The following is a 22,855-nucleotide window of genomic DNA, read 5'->3' on the forward strand; positions in this document are numbered from 1 at the left end:
GATTGGACTGAATTTTTAAAAAAGAAATTATATGTAAATAATTGCTTTTCTTGTGTCTTTTTGTATGTGAGACATGCCAGCAGAGTCAAGTTTAGAACTTCCCAAATTTTTGATATGCTGAGCCGAAATGCCCAACAACATTATGATGGAATCAGGAACTGGAATCTGCCTTGCTTTTATTGGCTCTTTAGGATGCTGTAAGCACAGCCATTCTATTTTGATTGTGGAGGCATTACCCCACGCAGCTGTTCTGTCTGGATCAGTTGAGAGGGTGGGTATCTGCCATGTACCAAGAGCCTGTGAGTTCTAGCCGTGCCATAGGCAGAAAGCTATCCGGTGAGTTTGGACTAGTTAATATCTCTCAGCTCAACCCATGTGACAAGGTTGTTATAGAGAAAATAGGAGATAAGAGTACTAAGTATATGTTAAGTATGTTTAATTGGGCCATAGTGTTTTGTATTTCTTTATGTTTTTAATTTATATAGTTTTATTAAATATGATCGTAAGCTGTCCAGAATTACTTTGAGGTAAGATGGGTGCCCTATAAATTAAATAAACAATAAGTAAGTAAGTAAATAAATAAATATATTCACCATCTTAATTTCACTAAATATATTAAAAATCTCTACTACTAAAAATAATACTTTTCTGCCAATTCAGGCAGAATACATATTAATATGGCCATGAGAAAGATACTTTATTTCAAAGATTAGATTAGATTAAATTAAATAAAACTTTATTTCAAAGTTTTGTTTATATAGTTAAGGAACTTTGCAACAGCTGTTTTTGACATTTCATGTACAAATAGAATTAAATTTCCAATAATTTCCATTTGGAAACCAGGCACTGGACTTAGTTGGGCAACACAAACCAATCTTGATCTGCCTGCTTCTCCATAGTCCTATCCAAGAAGGAGGTACTGACACAAGAGCCAATAAGAATCTGTTACTAACCTTCAGGTTAACAAGTGGCAAATTCCTGTCTGTTCTCTTCACAACTGAGATAAGGCTTTGTGTATTTCCGGATAGGAAGGCTCGGAAAGTTCCTTGCAGATTTGCCTGTTGGGCCTGCCGATGGCACTGTAGGTCCACTCCACTAATCCCTCCCATATTACCAGTCAAAGGGAAGTTTAGTGCTACTAGGCGGAGCTGGAAAGTGAAAGAAATCCAGATAAGTATCACACATGGCATTGAAGTAGAATCTAATTCAACAGAATGCCCATCAAGTTTTATTCCTTATCTTAAAAGACATGTTTGCATTTTAGCATTGAACCCAAGTTCAATCATACAACCAAACAAGAACCCAAGGGGATGATAATTAAACATTCACAATTTATCGCACACATCAAATCTAGTGTTCCCAAGTATTCTTGGGAAATCATGACAATTAAATGAAATCCATATATGGCAGGTTTATATTTTCTGTGCTGCTACATTCAATGACTCATTTTTTTTAAAAAAAAATCAAGACTATAGCTCTAAGGATAAATATGAAGGGTATACAAATATATTTATTTACCCACTATTCATTTAGATAATTTGATGAGCTGCAATCAGATATTATAATAAACATTTAACTCCCTTGGTTTTATTGATCCGAGCCTCATAGGAAGGGCAACAAAGGCAATTAAACTATACAAACTTTATCCAAAATGAAAGTCCCCAAATATATACTGATATTTCTAAAACTTTGTAGTTAACCTGCTAGCTAGAAATGTGGGTGGGGTGGGGTACATTCTTAATACTTCTAAAGGGCACTGAGTTGAAAACATTTTAAACAATGGTGGGATTCAAATTTTTTTACTACAGGTTGTGTGGGCATGGCTTGGTGGGCATGGCAGGGGAAGGATACTGTTAAAATCTCCAGTCAGAGGTAGTATTTGCAGATTCTACGAACTACTCAAAATTTCTGCTACCGGTTCTTTAGAACTGGTCAGAACCTGCTGAATACCACCTCTGATTTTAAACTTTTCTGCTTTTCTGAATGGGCTATGATTGCTTGTTTTTGGAAATTGCTTGTTGTCCTATAACAAAAAACCAATTTGAATTGTGTCATTAGTTAAGATTGTTTGTCTCAGAAGATATATGAGGTTTTTTTTTAAATATTGTGCCAATGATTTGTCTTGTTGAACTTACTGAAGGAATCCTCTGGGGGATGCTTGTTGGTACAATTGTCGGAATTGTTACGTTTCTTTCATCAAGCTGAAACCAGAGAAAAGGATTATTATATTATTCTGTATATGGAAGATTTATAGACGTTTTGATCAATTCTTCATAATAAGATGTGAACCCAAGACCCACCCAATCAAGTAGCCTTTAATTTTTTTCACTGTTCACTGCGGTTGTCAGAGAAAGCAATAGCAAGAAGGGGCAGAAGCTAAATATCACTTTGCTTAGTCTGTCACACTTTAGCATCACTGCCATGGATACTCACTATTACATTGGATAACAATAAAATAAATCAAAATAATTTATTTATTTTCTGTTTGAGAAAGAAAATGCTGGGGCAGCAAGAATAATGATTCAGCACCCAATGAGATTGATAGTAAAAAGTCCTTCTATCACTGGATCAATCTCCTTTAATTTATATCTGCTCACTTTAAATAGAAAATCACATTAATTTTAACAGCACACATGTTTTTAATGGCCATCTATTATTTGCAGCATTTCTTTGGCATGCCATTCAATATCCCACATATTAAAACAAATTGTAGGTTGTACTGGGAAACCTTACTGAGCCTTTATATTAAAAAGGCTGTTGCAGGAGTTGGTATTACAAAATGCTAACCATTTTGGTCATATTTATTGTATTATAAATAGGAAATGAAATTATCCCAGGAAAATAAAATACAGTTTGTAGATACCTTCAACATGTGCAGCTATCTAGTAAAGAAACAAAAAGATGTTCACTGATTTTTTTTGTTCAAGTTTTTCAATCCAAGGAATTAGAATATTCAGTGTTATTTTTTCAACACTTCATGAAATGTTACAATCACAAATTAAATATACAAATATGACACATACAATATATTTCAAAAACACATTTCTTAGGTTTTGGTTTTGTCAGTGCATCATATAGTGCCAATAAAGTGACTTATTTGATTCTGGCTGAGGTTGTCTGGATTTTTCAATTCATAATTCAAAATTGTGAATTTTAATTTTTTAATTTTTGATGTATGTTGCCTGCAGTCATTGTGTATGAGTTGGATGGTTAGGGTTAGGGTATAAGCATGTTTAAAAAATAAGTAAGTGTGTGTGTGTATATCTCTGTCTCCCTCCCTCCTTCTCTCCTACCCTCCCTGTCTCTCTCTCTTTCTCTCTCTAAAATTTCTTACCTGCCATTCAATTCTTTTCTCAGTACTCAGCTCTGAGAATAAGAATATCTAGAGCAATGATGGCTAATCTTTTCGGCACTGAGTGCCCAAAGCACATGCACATGTGCACATCCCCAAAATGCAATAGACGTGCATCCCTTAGACATGCGCACACATCCCCATGCAGACCCCCCCACATGCACCCTGCTCCCCACGCATGCATGGCAGAGACCCGAAGACCAGCTGGCCAGCGGGAGGAGTGTGCGCTCATGCCTGGCAGAGCTGAGCTGGGACGATGGCTTGCATGCCCACATGGCCTGCATGCCACCTCTGGCACGTGTACCATAGGTTCACCATCACAGATCTAGAGGATAATATGGAAGTGGCAGCAGCTCAGACATTGTTGGATCTTAAGGAGAACTGAATAGCTATCTTGAAGGATTTTATTAAATGTATGTGATCCTTCAATAAATCAGAACACAAGCTCCAACTTACAGAATTGTATCCCATAATCTCATGATTTATTATTATTTTTACTGAAAATATTGTATAATATAACCCAAGGCAATGTTTCTTCAAAACAATTTACAAAGTCATGTTTTAAGATAAACTAACTACAAAAATCACACAGTAAATATTTGCATACATTCCTTTACCATTATCAAATTTTATTCTCAAAAATGTCATCTAAATCAGTGATCGCCAACCAGTGGGCCGAGGACCACTGGTGGTCTGTGAGAAAATTTTGGTGGTCCATAGAGAAATGTCCCCCCTAAACCAATTAATCCAGGCTGTATGGGAACACAAGGCTGCGCCGCCCACATGGCCTGCCCGCCCGCTGGCCCTAATCCTTTGGCTGAGGGCAAACCTTACCTTGAGTAGAGCCATGCGTGCTGGAACTGGAAGGTAAGACCAGTGACGGGGGAGGAAAATCTGCCCCGGGGTGGCTTTCTGATGGTGAGAAAGTTGGTCCCATATTCCAGAGCTACAGTAGTCACAAGATTGGCCCTTTGGTCATCCTGGAGTAGCTCCTCCAGTCCATGGCAGGCTGGTGCATCCGGGTGGAGAAGCAGCTGCTCTAGGATGACCAAAGGGCCAGTCCTGTGACTACTGCAGCTCTGGAATATGGAACCAACTTTCTCACCATCAGCAAGCCACTGTCAGTCAAAATTCATATTAGTGGTCTGCGGGATTTTAAATTAAAATTTTGGTCCCTGAAGTCCAAAAGATTGGCGACCCCTGATCTAAATGGCCTTGTACAAAGATTGCAAGACATTTTTCACCATCATTATACCATAGCAAACTCCTTAAATACAGTACCAATTTAACAATACTATTGTGCAAGCACTGACATGGCATAAAATGCTGGAAAAAATTATCACCTGATTATTTTCCATAGGCACCAAAGGGTCATCAGCTGCAAATAGAAGTGCAGAATCCTCCATCTAGTCAAGGAAACACATACAATACAGGAAAAGAAGTATGAAATTTAGCAGCCTTGCCACATAGTTCAAATAAGCAAGCCAAGATTCATCATGAAAATCCAACAACTGATAAATTCAGTAGTTAATCTGCCTTGGGGAAAAAATTAAAGCAGTGCTTTCCAATTTATATTATAGAACATTAGAAGTCAGCTATATTAGCTTAAATAGCTATCTAGTCCAGTTTTCTGTAATCCACAATTCTAACCAGATATCTAAATAAGAAAGAAAGCAAGTCAATAATGTAACTCCATAATCTTTTAAAACCAGCACCAAATTCTACTCTAATTAAAGGGATTATTAACAATGGCTCCTACCAGAATTTTTTTCCATCCTTTAGGGGTCTTGAAGAAAGCTTCAGCCTCTTCAGTGATGTAGACCAAACTGCCTTCAGGAATGGAGGAAGCAGATTTCAACATGAGTTCTTTTGAACCGAAGGTCCAAGTGGGATGCTGAAAGGAAAGCAGAAAAATATATACTCACATCTCTTTTAATAAAAAAATGTCACTGGAGCATATTTAGCTGTAGTGGGAAAGATTTGTAAACATTTTTGGATAAGCATTTTGGATTGATGTTTGGTAGTTCCTAAAATTTACAACAGCTGTCCCATTTGCAAACATTATTGCAAGTACCACCTTGGTCAGCTGTAGATTTCTTTTAGAGAAAATCATTATTTTGTACTAAAGACAATATAAGCCCCATATATCTATGTAGTTTAATCCAAAAGAATGGATTAAAAAAAGTATATGGCATTAGCTGTTAGCTCTGATTGGTCTACGTTAGTTCAGAAACTTGCTGAATCTATTTGTCTTAAATGCATAGTACAAAGACTATTCATTTGCCCATCTCTGCCCTTACTTTGGAAGAGAAATCAAAATGGAGAAACTTGTAGTAATAACACACCTTATATCCATTCTGGCTTTTGTCAGGAGAATCCTTCATAGGTGGTTCTATATCTGTGGAAGAAAAACAAGTTTGAATGAATATGCCCTCCTTTCCCAGAATATAAATATTTTCCTCTATACGAACTACGAATTTGCTTCCTTCCTACCCTGCAGATGCCAAACATGTCCTAAACACTAAATTCATGCCAAACTAGAACAGAAGATGGTGATGCATGGGCAGAAAGTACTTCAGGTTTCTCTACAAATGAAGGATAGCAACATTTCCTTTTAACGTCCTGCCAAAGCCACATCAGGTTGCCCTGTTTTGCACTTATGTTCTATTTTTCTGTTGTACAGGTAATCCTCAACTTACAGCCTCAGCTTGGAGTGGAGTAATCATCACCAAGCAGTGCAGTGATTGCATCTGATATCACGGCCTATCTGTTGTAATTAAGCAAATTACCATAGTCATTAAACGAGACATCAGATGACTGTGACTTTCAATCTTCTGGCTCTCCCATTGACTTTGCTTGTCAGAAGCCAATTGGGAAGGTTGCAGATGGTGGTCACATGACTGTAGGGTACTGTAACAATTGCAAGTGTGTGACAATTGATAAGCACCTGAATTACAATCACATGGCTGAGGGGATACTGAGATGGTCATAAATATGAGGACTGTTCGGAAGTCACTTTTTTCAATGCTATCATAATAAATTAAACAGTTACTAAATAAGTCAAGGACTACCTATAAACTTGACAATTTAGCTAGGAACCATAGCTATGGTAGTCAGAGAAAACATCAAATCGATCAGTCCTAAAGATTGCAGGATTGATAAATTGCCAACAGATTAGAAAAAACTAAGGAATTCATGCATGGCGTTTGCACAATTAAAAAAAAGGATGCATTTTTGTTCCAAATACAAAAAGGGATAAATAATACCTGAATCAAAACATGGATCCTGGTTCACCTGAAAGGAATAAGAACAGAGTCAGATGCTATGTCATGGGGAAATGCTCTAATTTTAATTAATCCTAATTTTGAAAGATTAAAAACACATCTTTTTTTCCACAAAACTTTTAATAGTTTATTATACTGATTTTATATATTTATTTTAATATATTAATTTGTTTGTATTTTTATTGTAAATTGCCTAAACTAATAATAAGCCGAAAGGTGAGATATACTTTCAGTAATGAACAACTAAAGATATTAGTCAAGAGACACACACAGACACATGCACACACACACACACACACACACACACACACACACGTTTGTAACAATACTTTTTCAGTTTTCAGTGCAGGGTTGGAACTATTGATTAGTTTGCTTTTTCCAAATTGAGCAAGAGGTTATTTAACCTGATTTTGTCCCTTGTATCCAGGTAGTTTCTTGGAATTTAATCAGCAGAATTAATTTTTACAAAGAACCAGCCTTCTTATTTATTTTGGCTGTTGTAACTTTGTTTCACTTGCAAAATGGAGTTTAAAGATACGTTTTATGTAAATGCCACTTCTATCTCCAAGGAATCCTGGGGCAGCAAGGAAAATCCCATGCCATCCCATGCCGATCATAATTCAAGGTACTGCAAGTGTTGTAAAAGTCAACTGAGAAATGGTATGAGACTTCTGACAGCAGGATTGTTGGGCAACCAACTAGTTTGGCACAGCAATAGGAAGGCATACTTTTTCTTTTGCCATATCTTGTTTTTTGCTAAATTTTTCTCTATCCTCCCAAGTAGCTCCTTGCTCAAATTGGTGAAAGATACTTGGCAGAAGAGAATTGTCAGTTGACATGACTTTAGGATAACTTCAAAGTAAGATTTATATTGTGCATGGATAATTATCCATGGGATTGGAATGAGAGTACAGACAATATTACTTTGTCTTGTCACAGAAAACTCTTTACGGAGAGGCCACATGGAAGAACTGCTCACTATCTTTTGGATAGGTAGGACTATTTTTCCATCTACAAGCATCTCAATGCCATGTCAAAGCTGCCACCTCTAGATCAACTGCTGTTGCTTGAGAGTTCTGTGCAGAGCATCTTCTTATTGGTTGTCTCTCAAATAGCATAGGGCTTCTTTATATAATGGGGAACTGCGGAGTACCTGACTTTGCATGATGTGACTATAAAGAGGGAATCTTATGACTTAGTCAACTCACCGGCTGCTTGCAATGTGGCCTGGGTCGGACTGGGTATACTCTCTGGAAGGATATTATAAAGCATACAGATAAAGAGGAAGATGTTTTTGCTCTCCCCACTCTGTCACCCCCCCCCCCATTTCCTTTTCTGAACAAGAAAGACATTCCCATTACCTAAAGTATTAACTAACTTCCTATTTCATTTCAACTTTGATTTTGAACTAGTATGAGTTTAGTTATTCTGATGTGGTCTGAGCAATAAGGGGTGTTTTTTTTTGGCCTTTTAAATATCACTTAACCACTTAAGGAGAATGATAATCTATTTTTTGTTTTATTCATAAAGATCAATGCCATCAGATAGGGGTTCAAATCCTCAAAGGCAAAAAAGTTTTTGGCTAATCCTATTATTCATCCTTCATGGGATTAGTCTCCTCCTATTAATGGTACCACTTGATCCCTAAACTGGATAATAAACATGGATTCCATAGCGAGTGAAAACAGAAATAAAAGAGCTAAGAGCAGTCAAAGAAGGGGTATTTCTTCGTCCTTATTCACTGCTTATGTGCCATAATTGTCACCAGTTTCAAAAAAGGCCAGTGTTCCTTAACAGCAACCAACAGTAATTATGCACAACATTTACACAAAATATCTAAAAAGCTGGATTTCTAGTTTTTAAAATAACAGAGTTGGAAGGGACCATGGAGGCCCAACCCTCTGCTCAAGCAGGAAACCTTATACCATTTCAGCAAATAGTTGTTCAATCTCTTCTTTAAAACCTCCAACGTTGCACAACTTCTGGAGGCAAATCATTCCACTGATTCCTTTCCATAAAATGCTTGATTTCCCTTCTGCCTGTAATACTATGGCATATGATGAGTGGGCTCACGTTGGTGTGTAATTGTTCTGCCTTGAGAAACGATCCCCATAGTAGAGTGTTTCTCAACCTCAGAACTTTAAGATATGTGGACTTCTATTCTCCAGCATACTGGCCGGGGAATTCAGGAAGTTGAAGTCCACACATTGTAAAATTCAGGAACACTGCCACATTACAGCGTATTCTATAGTCATCTAACTATTATGAGTTAGTAGCACAAAATAGTAGCGATGGGACAAGCTTTTATTGCCTCATTGGTAGCTGAGATTCTATGACACTAGAAGATATTATAAGGATCCTGCTTTATTCACAGAACTTTACAATCTTTCAGGTATCCTGTGTTTGCAATCCAGTCCTGCAACATACCATCGTTCTATATCGGAGAAAATCCATCAAAAAGGAAAAGATAAAATAATGGAGTGTTGGCAGAATTAAATAGGAGAATTAACTTACATTTATATAAAGTACACCGGGTGGGCCTGGAGGGCCTGGAGGGCCAGGGTTTCCTGGGAGGCCTGGACGTCCCTAGAAGAGATAGAAGTATTATTTTGAAATTAAGTTTTGCAGAGATGGATAATTTCCTGCAAGTAATTCCTATGTGTGAATGAATTTTATGTGGCAGAGCCATAGATACTAATGTTCTACCACAATGTAAATTGTAGAAGCATTCTGCATATACAATATGAGAGCATGCATGGCTCATTCAGACATGGAATTTTCTTTGAGGAAAAAGTTAGGATGGGATTTAAGACATTCCAAAGTCCAAAAAACAAGACATATTTTTTACGGGATCAAACTGAAACAAAACAAGGAATTTTGCAGATAATGATAACTTGGATGTGGCTTACTTGGTTGGGACCATATGTCTCTAGATCTCCTTTGAATTTCTGGAAGAGAGAGAGAAAAGGAAGCAAAATGCCTAATCATCTATACTGAAATATTGCATCCATCTACACTATATTCACTTAAACTATTCATTAAAATATTTTAATATCGATGGAAAAAATTCTAACTTACAAATATATAAGTAGTCCTCGACTTACAATCTTTCATTTAGTGACCATTTAAAGTTATAGCAGCACTGAAAAAAGTGACTTATCCCCACTTACAACCATTGTGGCATCTTCATGGTCACATGATCAAAATTTAGATGGTTGGCAACTGGTTGGTATTTATAATAGTTGCAGTGTCCTGGGGGTCATGTGACCCCTTTTTACGGCTTTCTGACAAGCAACATCAATGTGGAAGCCGGGTTTATTTAACAACTGTGTTACTAACTTACCAATGGCAGTGATTCACTTAACAACTGTGGCAAGAGAAGTCATAAAATGGGGCAAAGGTCACTGGAGGGCATAAGTCAAGGACTACCTGTATAGAGGTGTTTTTTCCTCTTGAAATGGATGTCTATGGGCAACCAAAGAGCTTTAAATTCACTTTATAATTAGAAGAGAGTCACTTGAATTGAGAGAAGCAGGAAAAGGGAAAACATGCTAACTGTTTCTAGTTAGGACAGTGTAGCTGTGAGAAGTCTACATTAAAAAAACTCTTGGAGAATTTAATGCAGTTTGCAGAGTTTTTTTATCTGTGCAACAATATCTGCTTGTCTCCGTTATGTCCCAGTTTTGGTATTTGTAAATGGAGCAAATAATGAAGTGACCCACAAAAACCTAGAGAGTTCTTTCCTCTAAGAAAAATCAAATTATATTATAGCTTTGGGCTTCTCTCCATGAGGTAAAGTGGATAATTTGCCAAGCCCGTCTTGGAATGAAGCCTCTGGCCAGCAGTTCTCCAGATTTCCCTGGACTGATATTTCAGAATGGGAGGAAGGGAGAAAAAGTTATGTCGGGGGCGTGCATAAGCGCACCATCGTGCCTACCGTCCCTGTCCTATTGTTTCTCTTATTCTTCTTTTATTTTTCTTATATGTACCCATTTCATGTATTCACAACTATGTATACACTTATACTTATTATCTTGTAAACAATTGACAAATCAAATAAATAAATAAATAAATAAATAGTTAGATCTACTCTCCCAGACCAATAATGAAACAGGGATTACACGTCTCTTTAACATACCTTTTGGTAGATGAAAGCTACCCAAGAATCAATGTCATTTCTTGCATCCTTGCCACATGTGCTACATTCCTGTGGGAAAATAAGCCTTTTTAAGCCTTCTAGAGAATTTAAAAGTAAAATAAAAATAATTTCTTTTCCATCAATGAGCCTTGGAGGATGGGATATTTTTTTCTATGACTACGCACCATTTTTCCTGGTTCTCCTTTTTCACCCTGCAAATAAATCAAGTAAACAAAAAAAAAAATCAGGTAGTACTAGTAGGATTTCAAATTCTTGGTTTTGCCTTCTTGAAAGCAAGCTTATAAATAAGCAAGATAGGAAAGCTGTATTTGGGGGAAGAAGAACTGATCTTTTCACTACAATTGACATTTGTGGTAGTAGAGACTCTTGACATGGATTTCATTTTAAAAGCTGGAATGCATGTAGATTTTTGCTATTGTAGTTGTCTCCCTATGAATCCTTACCTTTAAGAAGTTATGATCATTATTCTTATTAGTTCAGTGAATATTTCTCCGTGGTAAAGGCTCATTTTAACTCTGAGGGTTTCAAACAATGCTTGTTATACCATCATTGCTATTTTGCTGTAAATTGGTAGTAGCATTGAAATAGACTTTCTATATGAATAGACAAAGGGAGGCATTCTAGATGTGCTTGAATGAAAGTTCCCAGCAGCTCCAGCCAGCTAGGCCAGTGAGGAAGGATGCTGAGAACTGCAATATCTGAATTGCCTTGGATTGTCTATTTTTCAATGCCATCTATCTATGGTTGTTGAATTTGTCCTGGACAAGAAAAAAAACAACCGAATTTGATTAAAATTAACAGGGTTTCTCTTCATATGTTCAATCACATAACAACTATAATTCGTTATAACTAATGGTTTAAGGAAGGTTTCAGAGAGTTACAAGGTAATCTTCAGCTTACAACCATAATGGAACCTATCCATCAAGATCGTCAAAGTGACCTTCCAACTTTACCTCTTTTTTTTTGTGTGGCAGTTCTTAAGAGAACATGGTAAAGTGACTGCTGCAGTCTTTAAACAAACACTGCAGTCATTAAGTGAACTAATAGTTTGTTATGAGAACGGTTTTGCTGACAAGTAAATGGCAAATCTGTTGTAAAACATAGTCATATGACATAAGGATGCTGCAAAGTGCTGTAAATACAGCCTGGTTGCTGAGTACCAAAGTTTGATTATGTAACTGTGAGGTTTTGTGTATGTGTGTGTGTCCTGATTGTCAGAACTTCAAATCTAGCCCCAAGTAGGTAGGCCTGTTGTAACTTTGAACAGTTGCAAAGTGACCAGTTGTAAGTTGAGAACTACAAATGCTGAAACTTTAAAGTGTTATTGTCAGGGGTGGGCTTCATAATTGTTAGCAAAAGCTTCTCTGCCCGGTTGCTGGGTGTGTGTGGCCATGGTGGGCGTGGCCTCCTGCATCATGGTGGGGGGGGGGCATTTTTGCCCTCCCGGGCTCTGGAGACTTTCCTCAAGGCTCCAGGAGGGTGAAAACGACCTTCCCAGGCTCCGGAGGCTCTCTGTAAGCCAGAAATGGGCCCATTTCCAGCCTTCCCAAACTTCCAGGAGGCCCGTTTTCCACCTTCCCCGAGCCTCCATGCCCGCCCTGCACTTAAACGGGCCAAAATGGGCCATATGGGGATGTGGGAGGGGCGAGGGAGGGTGAGGGGGGCCAGCCAGAAGTGGGATTTGGTGGCTCTACGAACTGCACAGAATCTTAGCTAGGGACTCTGGTTATTGTATATACACTGCTGGGATTGCAGCTTGTATTCCTGTACTCTAGGACAGCGGTTGCCAACCGGTGGGCTATGGCCCACTGGTGGGCTGTGAGAAAATTTTGGTGGGCCACAGAGAAATCTCACCCCCAGAGCACCCCGCAAAGTAATTAATCCATGCTATACAGAAACACAAGGTTGTGCCGCCCACATGGCCCACAGGAATCCTCCCTGCCCAGTCACTCCTTACCTGCCAACTAAATTGCTATTTTTCCTTTTTCCAACCATCAGGGGTTCTGCTGTGCCAGGAAATTTAGATTACCTAGGTTGGATTTCTTGCTTTTTAGCTAGTCTTTAGATCTTCAGCTCTGCTTTTAAGCACAGCCGAACCTCCCTTAGGACTGAAGGTTCTATTATTCAGTGCAGACTCACAGCAAATTTGAGAGACTGAGCTAGCCAATGGCAGATAGATAGATCACTGAATGAATCTATGAGCAACTCAATCTGCCTGCCTGCTTTGCCTGATTTTGGGTAAAAGTTGCTCTTTTTTTAATAAAAAATTCAATATTTACATACATGGTGTGTTGTGAGTTAATTTTGTGAGTTTGCTTGCTAGCAAATTTTATGAGTTTGCTTGCAAGCAAATTTTATGTGACAGACTGAGCTTGCCAATGGCAGATAGATAGATTTCTGAATGAATCTGTGATTCTGTGAGCAACTCAATCTGCCTGCCTGCTTTGCCTGATTTTGGGTAAAAGTTGCTCTTTTTTATAAAAAAACCCCAATATTTATATAAATATTTATAATATTTACATACAAGCCATGCCCAGCCACATGACTACCAAACCACACCCACAAATTAGGCTATGCCCACAGAACCGGTTAGTGGTCTCTGGGATTTAAAATTATGAATTTGGTGGTCCCTGAGGCCCAAAAGGTTGGCGACCCCTGCTCTAGGAAGGTTGAATCAAATGCACACGTTATGACTTGCAGGCCAGCTAGAAGGACAGGCAGCATCCATAGGATTTGGTTAAGACCATGACTTACCTTAGGACCAGGAGGGCCTTGAACACAGGCTTTAGAATTATACTAGAAAGAACAAGAGAAGGGATCAGTGCAGCATCATAGGAATAACCCCAATCTATTATCAGTGTATGTAGATAACAACACTTTTGATCTTTCTTATGTGTATACTTGTCAGAATGCTGTGCTTATGGCTGGAGACAAAACAAATAAACCATGTCAGACAATGAAGAATTATCCTGACTATATTCATGTATTCCAAAAGAAGCTTTTGCTCTCCTGTCCAGGAATAAGATGTTTTTTCTTTTGGCATTCATTAAAGGAATGAACAGTGGAAGGCAAATAACAAACATAATTTTGAATCGTGAATTAGTGTAAATTAAAAAAAATAAAACCTAAAAAACTCATTTGACTTTTTGGATCTTTCCTTTAACCCACAATAAAAGTATAAAATTATTTTAACTGTATAATATTCTGTTCTTCTGGATATCATAGTGACACTGGAATATCAATAAAATAATCACAGCTGGAAAGTTGGACTTTTTGTGTTTGTATTTCTTTGGGAAAGGATAAAGAATCCATTTGGCTTCTTAAATTTCCCTCCAATGGGAAAATCACCTTGATTCTTTGGATTTTCAGTCTTTTAAAGACCAACACTTCAGGTGATTAGTTTGTCCCTTTAATCTTCGCCAATATAACCCCCCACACACAAAAAAGTTTGACCATTTATGCCCTTCCTATTCTGGGGAGCGAGGCTTTGGCGATTGCAAATAAGAGGATGGGGCACAAGTGGCTTACAGGCTGTGAGCACCCCACCCTGTCTCCAAAATAAATAAGGCGTTTGTATGTTTTCAGGTTTATAACTTATAAAAATGGAATAAAGGTATACATTTTTTGCTTCTAGATGCCAGCTCATAGCGGCCGTGACAATGGAAATACTTTACATGGAGAACAAATGGGATGTTCTGTGCTAGCTGGAAGCCGAGTTGCTTCTACTCACCTGATTTGCTTCATTATCACCAGGTAAGCCAGGAGGACCTGCAGGCCCAGGTGGACCCTGAGCTCCCTTTTCTCCAGTCTGTCCTGGTTTGCCTGGCAACCCAGGCTCACCACGGTCTCCTTTCTCCCCCTGAAAGGATTTAATATCCACAAATCAGCATAGCAAGTAAAAAACAAACAAACAAATAAATCTCATGAATTAACAATCAGCTCTAAGCAATTTGCTTCTTTCATAATTATATCTTGATGATCAATAATTTTATTTTGTTTTTTTTAATCAACTCATTCTTCCACTCACATATCCCCCCAAATTCTCATAGTAAAGGCAACGGTTACCTTTGGTCCATTCTGTCCGGGAGATCCATTTATTCCTGGAGGACCTTCTGGTCCAGGGAAGCCTGGTAATCCTGGTGACCCAATCTGGCCTGGAATTCCTGCATGACCTTCAGGGCCGGTGACTCCTGGAGGACCCTCTGACCCCACTGGCCCTGGAATCCCTGTGGCTCCTGTGGCTCCTGGAGGACCAGGTTGTCCTGGAGCCCCTGGAAGCCCTGGAGCCCCCTGCTGGCCTTCATGTCCTGGGAGGCCAGCGGGACCTTGAGGGCCTTCAGGTCCTGGGTATCCTTGGGGTCCTGGATGACCAGATATACCTGGTGGACCAGGAGGCCCTTCTACAAAACTGACTCTCTAGAAAAACACGAAGATGACAGAGAAACAGTTGGAGAGCAGAAAAGGCTAATAGATTCAAGAGGTACAATAGTCACAAGTGATATTGCTTATCTGTTAAACCTGTCCTCGTATAAAGTACATATGTGAACCTCAAGTCATACAGTAGTAAATTAGATGCCTTTCAAACTTATTAAGACATCAGCCAGTTTCATTTATCCATTGATAATTTTTGTGTGATTTTGTTGTCAGCACATTCAACTATGTAATGAACAAAGTATTTAATAAGAATATTTCATTCATTCAGATCTAGGATGTCTTATTTTTGTGTTCCCTTTATTTTTTTGAGCAGTGTATATAGGCTGATAAGGAAGTCAAAGGGTAAAAAGGTTACTTAGTATGGAGGGAGAGGCAGCACAGAACGTTTTTTGGCTTAGAATTGTGCCTCTTCTTTCTACCTTAACATCCATATATATTGTTGTGGTTTAATGAAGTTTTGATTTCACCATAGTGGTTAAAATAATCTATTCTTCCTTTCCTCAATTTAGGCTTTTTGAAGGAACACTGAATTGTGGTTTAAGACTGGTCATTTTTCTTTTTTACACTCTAGTCTACAACAAACAAAATCTTAACCTCTTTGCCTCTTCCAACTTTGCAGTGAATTTGGAGGCAACAAATGGATTCACCACAGGGATGAGATTCAAATTTTTAACAACCGGTTCTGTAGGCGTGGCTAGGTGGGCATGGCCATGTGATTGGGTAGGCATGGCTCTTTTTGAAGCAGCAAACACCCCCCATTTTTTGGGCCTTCTGGGCCTCAGGGAAGCCTCCTGGGGGTGTTTTTGCTCCCAAAAGGCTGGGATCCAGGAAGGCAAAAATGGAGCGGGGGCTCCCACAGCACCCCCGTGCTCCATTTTGGGGCCTTCTGGGCCTCAGGAAGCCTCCTGGGGGAACATTTTTGCTCCCAGAAGGCTTCCCTGGGGCCCAAGAAGGAAAAAGAGGAGCACTCCCCAGGCTCTGTTTTGGGGCCTTCTGGGCCTCAGGAAAGCCTCCTGGGGGGCGTTTGCTCCCAGAAAGCTTTCCTGGGGCCCAGGAAGGAAAAAACAAAGGCTGCCCCCCTGCAGCATCCCCATGGTCCATTTTGGGGACTTTGGGGCTTTAGGGAAGCCTCCTGGGGATGTTTTTGCTCCCCACCTCCATTTTTTTGCCTTCTTGGGCTTCAGGGAAGCCTCCTGGGCAAAAAAGTAAGACACTAAGGGGAATCCTGGCATAGCTGATTATAGGAACAGCTGATTGTTGGGAGGGGGAAAAAAGGAAATACCTTAAGGAGTGCACTGGGCAGGGAAGAACGCAGTCAGCAATGTCGGGCATGTGCGCAATGTTGCGCATGCGCGATAAGGACTGACTGGTCAGGGTGGGGCAGGCGGAGTGGGGCTGGGCCACGATTTGGCGGTTCTCTGAACTGTGCAGAATCATAACAATTCTATAGTTTTATAGAACCGGTCCGAACCGGTAGAATCCCACCCCTGATTTAGCATTACCAGTTAACTAAAACAAGATCATCCAAAAAAGAAAGCAGGCAAGCAAATAAATCAGATCACATTTTGAATGAACTTGAAGCATTATGTGAATTTGGGATAACAAGGAAAGGTGGATATAGTATCTTTGCTTGGTGAACATAGTATTTTTATATTATTGTAAAGACATTGATATTGCTGTAGTCTATCAACAAATCTCACCTTGTCTTCTCCATCCCTGGTATCAGTGAAGTCTATTACTTTAGGAAGAGTTGAACCTGGGGGACCTGGGGGACCTACTGGTCCTGGTAGTCCCTGAGGTCCTGGAAGGCCAGGATTGCCAGGTTTGGCAGTTGGTCCAATTTTTCCAGTTAGTCCTTTTTGTCCTGGGGGACCCTGGTCACCTTTTGGTCCCTGTGGTAAAAAAAAAAAAGAACTTCAGATAAGAAGAACAGTGCACATTCTGTCAACACGGTGGCAGGGGAATTCTGGGGAATGACATCTTAGAAGATTGAGAAACAGCAGCCTAAAGTATAATCAAAACTATCCCTGTTCAACATGGTGTATTCTGGATGTGTTTGGAAGGCAGATGATGCTTGGAGTTGTTTCTGAGGGATGTCAGGTTGGGGAAACCAGTTCAGATCCTCAAAGCTTCTAATTGCTTTTTTAGCAACTCATACTCCCACTGCATCCTTGGCAGACATTTTGTGCTGTTAACAAATCCACGACAGTAAATCTAACTTAATAACTTCAAGTCATCTCAGCATAAGGAGAAATAATAGCTGAATTCTTGACTAACAAGCAACTTTTAAGGCACAATACTATTGATTTTTTGAATGGTTTGATAGTGTAATTTACAGCAGTAAATAACACAAATAGCTTAGATGTGATTTAGTTTACATTTGGGGAAAGATAAGAGGTGTTTTCTTGTCTTGGGCAGCTTATTCGAGACAGAAAGAAACTTCGAAATATAGACTTAATGCCAGCTAAATTGCAAATGTACCTAGATTTGTTGTTTCCACTAAGGAAAAAATAAATATGTAACATACATACCTTTGGACCAGGTGGACCAGGTATTGCTGGACAGACACACTGTGAAATATTATTAATCTAAGGAAGAGAGAAAAAATAGTTAATGATAAACCATCTCTTTAAAAAGCAAGAAGGGAGACGAGGAATATTGACCTCATGAAAGTACTTCTTTAAATACCTAAACAATTATGTTGATCGAATGGAAAACACAGTTCCTAATTATGTAAGAAAGAATCATGCATAGGTATTGGCAGGTAGCTGTAGTGGCAGGTAGTGATGGCATCAAATTAATTAAACATGCATTGTAACATCAGAGGAAAAGTTCCACTCTTACACTTGAGTTGCAAAATTGCATGCAATTGAATGTAAGAGGCAGACTACAATGCACGGGCTGCCTTTTCTTTCCCTTCTATCTACCTGTGTGGACTCATGTGATCCCTCAGTAATTTCTTAAGTGGGAGGAACTATGAATTAAGTTGGGAGGCTGTCTTAGCCCTTCCTAGTAAAACAAAGTAGTATACTGATCTTGATTGAATTGATGCATCTTTGATAAAGTTTCAAAAATTGTAGGTTGTCACAATGCAGATTACTGAAATCAATACTGTATTCCTTGAAATCCATTTATTTCTATTTTTAGAATCTTTGATTAATGTTCAACTTACTGGTCTTGAAAACCTTAAACCTGAAATTGAGAACCTGAAATTTACTAAATATTGTTGATTTTAACTTACAGCACCTCCAAACTCATGGAGTTATAATGAAGGAGATGATTAAAGGATGATGGGAAATTTAATTGGTTCATCTGCTAGAATACATTCTATCTACAGACAACTTGATGACATTCTCAAACTATAAGAGTTATGTAATACACATTTGGTAATAATCTTAATTTACTGGTGTTACCATAGAATCGCCTGTGATAGTGGATTGCTGAACTGAAGTCATGAGGACTTTTGAGGTTGTCTAGGATAAAAAATCATGGCAATAAGGAAATTAATTTTTAATGTCAGTTAGCTTTAGTCTTCTCATTTCTCACCTAAAATTTCCTACCCAACCCAAATCTTAGCATTTTTTTAGAAAAGAGAAAATCTCAGTAGCTCCAATATTTATAAATAAAATTTTCACTAGTTTGGAATACTATATATGTTTATTGAGAAATAAGTCCCATTAAAGATGATTAAGGGATGATGGGAAATTTAATTGGTTCATCTGCTAGAATACATTCTATCTACAGACAACTTGATGACATTCTCAAACTATAAGAGTTATGTAATACACATTTGGTAATAATCTTAACTTACTGGTGTTACCATAGAATCGCCTGTGGTAGTGGATTGCTGAACTGAAGTCATTAGGCCTTTTGAAGTTGTCTAGGATAAAAAATCATGGCAATAAGGAAATTAATTTTTAATGTCAGTTAGCCTTAGTCTTCTCATTTCTCACCTAAAATTTCCTACCCAACCCAAATCCTAGCATTTTTTTAGAAAAGAGAAAATCTCAGTAGCTCCAATATTTATAAATAAAATTTTAACTAGTTTGGAATACTATATATGTTTATTGAGAAGTAAGTACCATTACATTTTTAAAAAATACCCATTTTCTTAAATACACTTCTTTAGATATTTTCTTCTTGATCCTTCCTTTCAGAGTGGCAGTGATGCCTTCATGGCTCATCTCAAACATACCTGCGTCATTTTAGTGTCCCCAGTGATCATGGATTGGTAATCTGACGTTGTCAAGCTTTTTGAACCTTCCTGAGATACAAGATGGCAATAGTTAGGAGACTTTTTGAATGCATTAGATATTAAATTGCTTCTGTCTTATTTGGACTAGGCATAGTCTTCAGTCAACTAAGTGCAGGTTCTTAATGATGTGGAAAGAAATATATATTTTGTTTCAGAACTTCAGCTAATAGTTTAATTATTTGTTTCTTTTACAACATTCTCATATTTTGGTCTTCTACTTACTGCTGTGGGATAAAACAGCTGTCTTTTTATGCAATTATTAATTAATAGGTTAGTTGCTTTTGCCATCATAAAATTTTATAATGAAAGCCAACAGGAATATAAAGAATCAAATTATTATTAGGGAAGTGCACTTCCTTGGATTTGTTTCAAACAGATGCTCAGAACAGTGCAGGGGGACTTTAAAATCCAGGAAAAGATACTGTTGCTTTAAAGCAGAACAGAGAAGTGTGTGATCTTTTGATAATGATCAGAACTCCATTTTTATATTTGTTTCCAAATTTCCCTACAATGCCTAGTCCCAGTTCCTCTGCCACTGCAGTTAAAGCTGGAAACCATTTGGGGATTTGAGAGGTTTGGCTGTGTTATTAAATGTTACTTGAAAGTGGCATAAAATCCCATCAAACTAAGAAGAAACATTATCTGCCAAACAGCAATGGGTCTTTCAGCCAGGAACCTTGGATCTTTAGGGAAGAGGAGAATGCAGATACAATAAAAAGTTGTGGAGCAGAGGGAGTTTGTCCTCAGTAATATAACACATGGTGTTTTGATAGAACCTACAGTTCTGGGATGAAAGTAAAGTAGACATGACATGTGATTCTCACTTGTTAATCCTTTCCTGTAGACAGAAAAAGACTAAGTTCATGTAAATAGAAACAGCAGGCGAGGTGGTCACTCTGGGAACCCACAATCTCAGATGCCTGGTTGTCCTTCATCCTATTCCTGGTATTTCTTTTCTCAATTGGGGAAGAGATACTTTATGGTGCTTAAAGAGATGAGGAGAGATTGCTGTCATGGGTGAGGTAGGTTGTGACCTCCTGTTGATTTGCCCCTCCGTAGTTGCTGCAACCAGAGGGGATTCTGTGCCTGAGAAAGCTCCCTGCATATGCTAATGATTCTTCAAAGTAACAGAAAGAAGCAGTAATGCTGATTTTTATCAAACTGGAATGAGACCAATCTATGGTTGAAATGGTTATATCTCACATTTTTGAGATATGGGGAAGCCTTTGAGGTGATGCTTGCACATATTTGGATACCAATATTAAGAAATAAGCCTTCTAAATGCACTGGGCAGGCAAAACCCTAAGTTTCCTCAGCAGAACTGATTTCAGGCATGCAGTCTAGGAATTTTTTAGAATCTGCAATGTCCACACTTTGAAAGGGTACTAGATTGTGACAGTAACTGCTGTGATTGGTTCAATTGGCCCATTTTGATGAAGAAATCTAGAACCCAACCCAAAGAATTGGATGTGTCTGCGAGGCATTTCGACAATCTTTCTATGGATTGTTACCTGGACCATTAGGAATTCAGAGCCTTCTTCCATAGCACTGCCCTCAAAGAAGGTTGAAACAGGAAGGTTATCATCAAAAGCGTCTTCCTTTGTTATACTAGATGAAGTTGCCTGGGGAAAAAAAAGAGGAAACTTGCATTCATTTCTGATTCTGAGTATTTGTTTATTGCTTTATATCTAGTCTCTTATAAAAGTGCAAGATAGTATGCCCCTTATAATTTTATCTTTACAACAACCATCTAGCAAGTCCACTGGAAGGTGCATTGTTACCTATTGAGTTTCACTGCAGGGTAGGAATTTCTGATTTTTTTTTTTAATCCTTAATCCCTGTAGAGAGGAGAGGTGAGGGGGGAGGATTTTACCCACTAATTCAGGTCATTCTGCCACAGCACTCAAGGCTTTGTTGAGTCTGACAAGACCTTGAATGTTGATAAGGCACAAGGAAAACGTCAATGTGAAATTGTGCAGAGACAGTGAGAAGGAGCCAGAAACTGTCACGTGCTGTGAGAGAGCTGGCCTTGGGACTTTGGCCTCCATCTCTGCATCTAGAGACGTTCAAATTAGCAGTGGCTGAGTCTCAGGTTTTCATGTGGGATTCAGGCAGAAAATGTGGAAAGCTATGAGGCAGCTGTTACTAAGTAGGAAAGTATTAATCGTGTTGTCTGTAACTGGGGGGGCATTTGAATGGTTGCTTCCTTCAAATCATTTGCCACTGCTGCTACTACTATTAGTACTTTTTTGATGTTTAAGGCCACTGAATCAGAAAATCTCAAGATGGCTTCCAGAAGTCCATCACAGTTTGCTCTGTGTTAGAAGAGAAAGAAAAGGAGAAGCAAACAATCCAGGAATGTCCAATCTTGACAATTTGAAGACCTATGTACTTCAACTCCCAGAATTTCCCAGCCAGCATGTTAAAATTTCATAAAATCCAAACAGAAATATGGGAATGTCATCTTAAATCTACTGAAACTATGGTTATGGATATATAGCCAATGGGATGTAATATTGAGCAGCAGGACTGGGAGTTGGAATACCCAGGTTCTAGTCCTCCATTAGACAAGGAAAGCCTTGAGCCTGGGATTCCCTCTTAGCTTTAAAGTGAGTAGGATATTTTTAAAAAATATATACCAAAATAGAGAAAAGGCAATCTATTTCCATATAATAGTGCCAAAAAAACTTTATTGTCGATGATGTAACCAGGAATCACCCATTGTTTTCACTCCCCAACATCCAACTATATAGGATGTTGGGCAACATTACCTGAACCCTGAGGAATTCAGAGTTTAAAATTAGAAAGGCACTGAAAAAAGTGATTTATGACCATTTTTCATGCTTATAAACATTGCAACATGGCCACCTGATCAAAATTCAGATGCTTGACAGCAGGTTCATATTTATGAAGATTGCAGTGTGACCTTCTGACAAGCTAAGTCAATGGGGAAGCCAGTTTCATTTAATGACTGTGTCACTAATTTAACAACTGCAGCCCAATCTACCTTACAGGGTTGTTGTGAGGGAAATGGGAGGAGGAAGAGGTGTTTGATATGTTGGCTGCCTTGAGTTATTTGTAAAAATAATAAAGGTGGGATATAAATACATAAAAAGAAAAAAAGGTATATATGATTTATCAGCACCTATCCAATCTCTAACTATTATGTTTGTAAATACTACAGTTACTGAAGAATATCCAAGCCTGGTTATTTTATTTTATTTATGTGCCACAAGCTGGCACATACTTATACATCTATCCACAATTGCTAAAAGTAGTATATGTAAGAGAAAATAGCACTTTGCTTAAGCAGAGGGCTGGACTAGAAGACCTCTAAGGTCCTTTCTAACCTTGTTATTTCAGTGACAGGC

The 22,855-nt window shown here is 38.5% G+C and overlaps 2 protein-coding genes across 2 annotated transcripts in view; both read right to left on the reverse strand.

The window, feature by feature from the left end:
- The window catches only part of LOC113430565 (DNA topoisomerase 2-alpha-like), a 55,635-nt gene extending 54,738 nt beyond the window's left edge, over window positions 1-897 (reverse strand). The window contains exon 1 of the mRNA XM_087945895.1: window positions 886-897. Within this exon, the coding sequence (XP_087802021.1) occupies window positions 886-897 (12 nt within the window). The remainder of the gene's footprint in view (window positions 1-885) is intronic.
- Window positions 1-22,855, reverse strand: part of LOC113424374 (uncharacterized) — a 103,046-nt gene that overhangs the window by 77,882 nt on the left and 2,309 nt on the right. The window contains exons 3-21 of the mRNA XM_087947987.1: window positions 20,996-21,106; window positions 19,425-19,493; window positions 18,634-18,702; window positions 17,761-17,817; window positions 16,930-17,121; window positions 14,861-15,211; window positions 14,535-14,654; window positions 13,550-13,591; window positions 10,960-10,986; window positions 10,775-10,843; window positions 9,546-9,584; window positions 9,151-9,222; window positions 7,845-7,886; window positions 6,619-6,646; window positions 5,698-5,750; window positions 5,112-5,246; window positions 4,696-4,758; window positions 2,136-2,201; window positions 954-1,148 (exon numbers count right to left, since the gene is read on the reverse strand). Of these exons, the coding sequence (XP_087804113.1) occupies window positions 954-1,148; window positions 2,136-2,201; window positions 4,696-4,758; window positions 5,112-5,246; window positions 5,698-5,750; window positions 6,619-6,646; window positions 7,845-7,886; window positions 9,151-9,222; window positions 9,546-9,584; window positions 10,775-10,843; window positions 10,960-10,986; window positions 13,550-13,591; window positions 14,535-14,654; window positions 14,861-15,211; window positions 16,930-17,121; window positions 17,761-17,817; window positions 18,634-18,702; window positions 19,425-19,493; window positions 20,996-21,106 (1,800 nt within the window). The remainder of the gene's footprint in view (window positions 1-953; window positions 1,149-2,135; window positions 2,202-4,695; window positions 4,759-5,111; window positions 5,247-5,697; window positions 5,751-6,618; window positions 6,647-7,844; window positions 7,887-9,150; window positions 9,223-9,545; window positions 9,585-10,774; window positions 10,844-10,959; window positions 10,987-13,549; window positions 13,592-14,534; window positions 14,655-14,860; window positions 15,212-16,929; window positions 17,122-17,760; window positions 17,818-18,633; window positions 18,703-19,424; window positions 19,494-20,995; window positions 21,107-22,855) is intronic.

This window comes from Notechis scutatus, chromosome Z (genome assembly GCF_049901735.1).
Source record: "Notechis scutatus isolate UNSWTSFEM ecotype Mainland chromosome Z, rNotScu1.2, whole genome shotgun sequence".
NCBI lineage: Eukaryota > Metazoa > Chordata > Lepidosauria > Squamata > Elapidae > Notechis > Notechis scutatus.